General features: G+C 37.8%; 1 protein-coding gene across 1 annotated transcript in view; it reads left to right on the plus strand.

The window, feature by feature from the left end:
* Positions 1-664: 664 nt before the first annotated feature.
* Positions 665-4360, plus strand: part of LOC308153400 (uncharacterized protein) — a gene marked incomplete at both ends in the record, with an annotated part of 19890 nt that continues 16194 nt past the window's right edge. The window contains one exon of the mRNA XM_080526533.1: positions 665-1588. Coding sequence (XP_080382659.1) covers positions 665-1588 — 924 coding nt within the window. The remainder of the gene's footprint in view (positions 1589-4360) is intronic.

Raw genomic sequence — 4360 nt, forward strand, 5'->3', positions numbered from 1 at the left:
GCTGCCACGCTGACTCCTCCTGAGCATGTGTACACTCCCTTTATTTAAACTCACCTTTCTGCTCAACGGAAGGTTGAAATGACAGGATATAATAATGTCATGTTAATGAGAACATTTATTTACAAAAGTATACCCTGGAGGACCATTTGCTGTGCAGAACTCATTCACTTTCATTGGCCTCATGAGAACCGTGTATCTCCTTGTATACCACAATGCACTCTGATGCTAAGCGCTTTCATCGTTACCCCAAAATGCTAATTGTCCCGCCTCTTGATTAGCATTATTTCCATGGATGCTGTGGTGATCTCCTGAAATGATGATGTGAGTGACGTAGCTAAACCAGTCTGTTGATGACAATATAAGAGGGCTTTAGGGAGGAACGTGGACATTACAGCGCCCAGCCTTCCAACCATCACCCAGGGTTAATGGTCTTCTGTGCATGGAAGGTGATATATTTAATTACAACTTTATGCTGTGAAGTTCACGTTTACCCAATTGTGGTTTGTCGGTTTGTTGGTTTATGACTGAAAGCTCGCAATAAAACAACGTTTTTTTTGCACAATGTTTGAGTGTGCCGATGCTGTTATCTTGCACCCAATTGTGGTTTTAAAAAATAATTTCCAGTTGTTCTCTCCAGGTTTGTCAGAACTACACCTGAGCTGTGATGGAGAACATATCCTTCCACGTCAGGCTTGACTTAAGCCTGGATCCGTTCTTTATTCCACCTAGAGGAAAGTATCCCATATTTTTTCTCGGCGTTGTTATTTATCTATTCTGTGTCTTCTGCAACCTGACCTTGCTTTCTCTAATCATCCTGCAGAGGACCCTCCACAAGCCCATGTATTTCATTCTCTTCAGCCTCCCTCTAAACGATCTGATAGGGATCACCGCCATGCTCCCGAAGGTGCTTTCAGACATTGTGACAGAGACGAACAAGGTCTACTATCCTCTGTGTGTCTTCCAGGGGTTTCTGCTGCACATGTACGGTGGAGGAGTTCTCTTTATCCTAGCAGGGATGGCCTTCGATCGCTACGTGGCCATCTGTATGCCTCTAAGGTACAACTCTGTCATGTCACCCAAGATCGTGGTCCTCATCATCTGCCTGGTTTGGGGCCTCGACTTTGTCTTGATTATGTCACTGTTCGCTATGCAGATAAGGCTTCCCCGGTGCAGATCCTCCATCATGAATGTGTTTTGTGATAACCCGTCCCTTCTGAAGCTCACTTGTGGGAACACTGTAATGAATAACATCACAGGCCTGTTTAACACGGCGATCATGCAGATCATAAGTGTGTCTGTTCAGATGTTTTCCTACGTGAAGATTCTGATCACCTGCTTGGTGACGAGGAAGTCAGTGGAGAAGAGTAAGGCGGTGAACACGTGTGTGGCGCAGTTGGCTATATTCATTATATTTGAGATAGTTGGATCTTTTACCATTTTATCACACAGGTTCAAGAATGTCTCACCTGACCTGCAAAAGATTATGGGTATGCTGATATTCCTAGTACCTCCACTTCTGAATCCAATAGTGTATGGACTGAACACGAGTGAAATACGAAATACCTTCCTGAGACTATTTCGAACAAAGGTATCAATTTGAACTATTATCAACCTCAGTGTGTGACGATGCTATGGGTCAGAATTTAAAGATGGACTCTGAAGTACCCTTCTTGGATTTTTTTTAACTTGTGAATTAAACTTTTGGTAGGGGACACAGAGACAAATGTAACAGGGGTCAATTGAAATACTTGCCTGCTTTTCTGAAAGTTAGGTAAATCGATTTTTTTCTTCTGCTGTTTAATTGAAGTTGAATGTCTATGATTCATAACATGATTTTGTGATAAAGAAAAAAAAGAAAAGAAAAAAAGAATACAGCTGTTTTGTGTGGGCTTGCAATTTTAACCAATCACCACATTTCTACCACATCCAAAATTATGTGACATGCACAAATTATGTGACGGAACACACCGGACACGTGTCAAGCCAATTTTCCAATACTTTTGGTGCCCGGAAATAGGGGAACTATGTATAAAAAAGGTTGCAATTTCTAAATGTTGAAAGAATCTAAAAAAAGAAGACAGCATGAACGCTTTAACCTCATAGCAATAATTGGATTTCAAATCCAAACTGTTGGGAGTATAGAGCTAAAAGAAGACAGACATGTCTTTCCAACACTTACAGAGGGCACTGTAGTTTAACTGCAAGACTGACACTGATGGAGCAAATTCTTTTTTTTTTTTTTATTGTCAATGGTCATTGGTTACAACAATCGGCATTACATTCAACATATCACAATCAACTCAATTCCTATGACCAAAGTCTTTTTTTCTTTTTTATATTAAGTAAAGTAAAACAAAAACAAAAACAAACAAATAAAAAAGAAAAGAAAAATAAATAGCGAGTGAACTTGGGGAGCTTTCATCTTACATATGACAGATTAGAATAGAAAAGGATTCAAGAAAATAAACAAAATTACATCACCCTCTCATGTTCTTTTAACAGTTCAACAGAAATCTGACCGTACAGGTTTAATATATCCCGTGATGGAGTAAATTCACCATGGAATAAATTGTTTTAATTTCTCCTCCTTTTACAATTCTTCCTGTGCTTGATCTGTTAAACAGCAATCTCTGGTGAACTTCACAAGTTGTGGTTTTCTCTCGAACCCTGCAACTGCATACAGTGGATTAAATGTTGCTACCTGACATAGCACGACCCCTAGATACAGGAGGACGGTACATATTTCTAAATAAAGATTAGACTACATGTCGTGAGCTTAGAATGATAAGGTTCTATCTCCGTTTAGGGCAGTTCAGAGATATTGAGCGTCAACGTTTTTACATTCCATTATGTTTTGTGAGATGGAACCTTTGTATTTGATTAATTACTAACAAACACATTTTAAAAATAACACCACACAGGCATTACAGTTTTTCTCAATTGCTTTGGTGCATTTCTCTGATCAGAATTGAAATTCTCATAACTGTTAGTTCAACCTCCACAACATTTAGTCATTTGTGCACATCATAGTAGCAGTTTCTCATTCCTTCAAACAAATTGCAAATGCTTTTGGACATGCATCAATTGCTGTCATACAATTCTCTGCTGTTTTATAACATTATCATTTGCTTATGTCATGTCAGTCAAAATGAACTATACTTTTGGATGCTTAATAGTCATTCCCTATCAAACTAATAGTCCTCATTTCATTGCTTGAGTCATTACATCCAAAAATGTTGAACAAGTTGTCAAAATCTGTCAAGCAAATTGTATACATTTCTTTAACGTTTTTCCTGAAAATGTCTCCCAAATTGAACAATTTCTCTCAGGTGAACCTTAGCTTTCACTGATGTGAGGAGTGTGTGAAGCATTACATGTAATTGTAACCAATGATACACCTAATGGATCAGATTATGTAAAAAAATCTATTTTGACCAAAAATGGAGATAGAACCTTATAATTCTAACGTCACGATGTATTGCAAAGGAATGTGAGAGTGTCTGCAATTACGTATCTCTGTTTTTTGGGGATTGGTCTTAGGCCAGGAACAATACCCAAATGATGTGCCTGCCCATATCAAACAGGTGGCTACACTGATTGCACACAAAACTAATAGTAATGTGTTTCTGATACACCCAATTTTACCCTCTTTTATTTCATGGATTATAACTGTATAGCCTATTGCATGAAATCGTGACGTTAGAATTATATGGTTCTATCTCCATCTTTGGTCAAAATTGATTTTTTTTTTACATAATCTGATGCATTAGGTGTTTATTACAGTTTTTCTCAATTGCTTTGGTGCATTTCTCTGATCAGAATTGAAATTCTCTTAACTGTTAGTTCAACCTCCACAACATTTAGTCATTTGTGCACATCATAGTAGCAGTTTCTCATTCCTTCAAACAAATTGCAAATGCTTTTGGACATGCATCAATTGCTGTCATACAATTCTCTGCTGTTTTATAACATTATCATTTGCTTATGTCATGTCAGTCAAAATGAACTATACTTTTGGATGCTTAATAGTCATTCCCTATAAAACTAATAGTCCTCATTTCATTGCTTGAGTCATTACATCCAAAAATGTTGAACAAGTTGTCAAAATCTGTCAAGCAAATTGTATACATTTCTTTATCATTTTTCCTGAAAATGTCTCCCAAATTGAACAATTTCTCTCTGTTATTGTACACTACAGTAATATGGGTTAAAGCAGTATATCTCATGTTTTCTGTACATTACTCTAATTTTACTCTGCACCACATAGGATTGCAAGACAACCTTGCAGAGGTGGAAAAGGGCCCCTTTTTACTCCGCAACAAGAGGAAGCCATTTGTGCAATGGTGATTGCAAACAATGC

This window comes from Nansenia antarctica (assembly GCF_963989245.1).
Source record: "Nansenia antarctica genome assembly, chromosome: 1".
Taxonomy (NCBI): Eukaryota; Metazoa; Chordata; class Actinopteri; order Argentiniformes; family Microstomatidae; genus Nansenia; species Nansenia antarctica.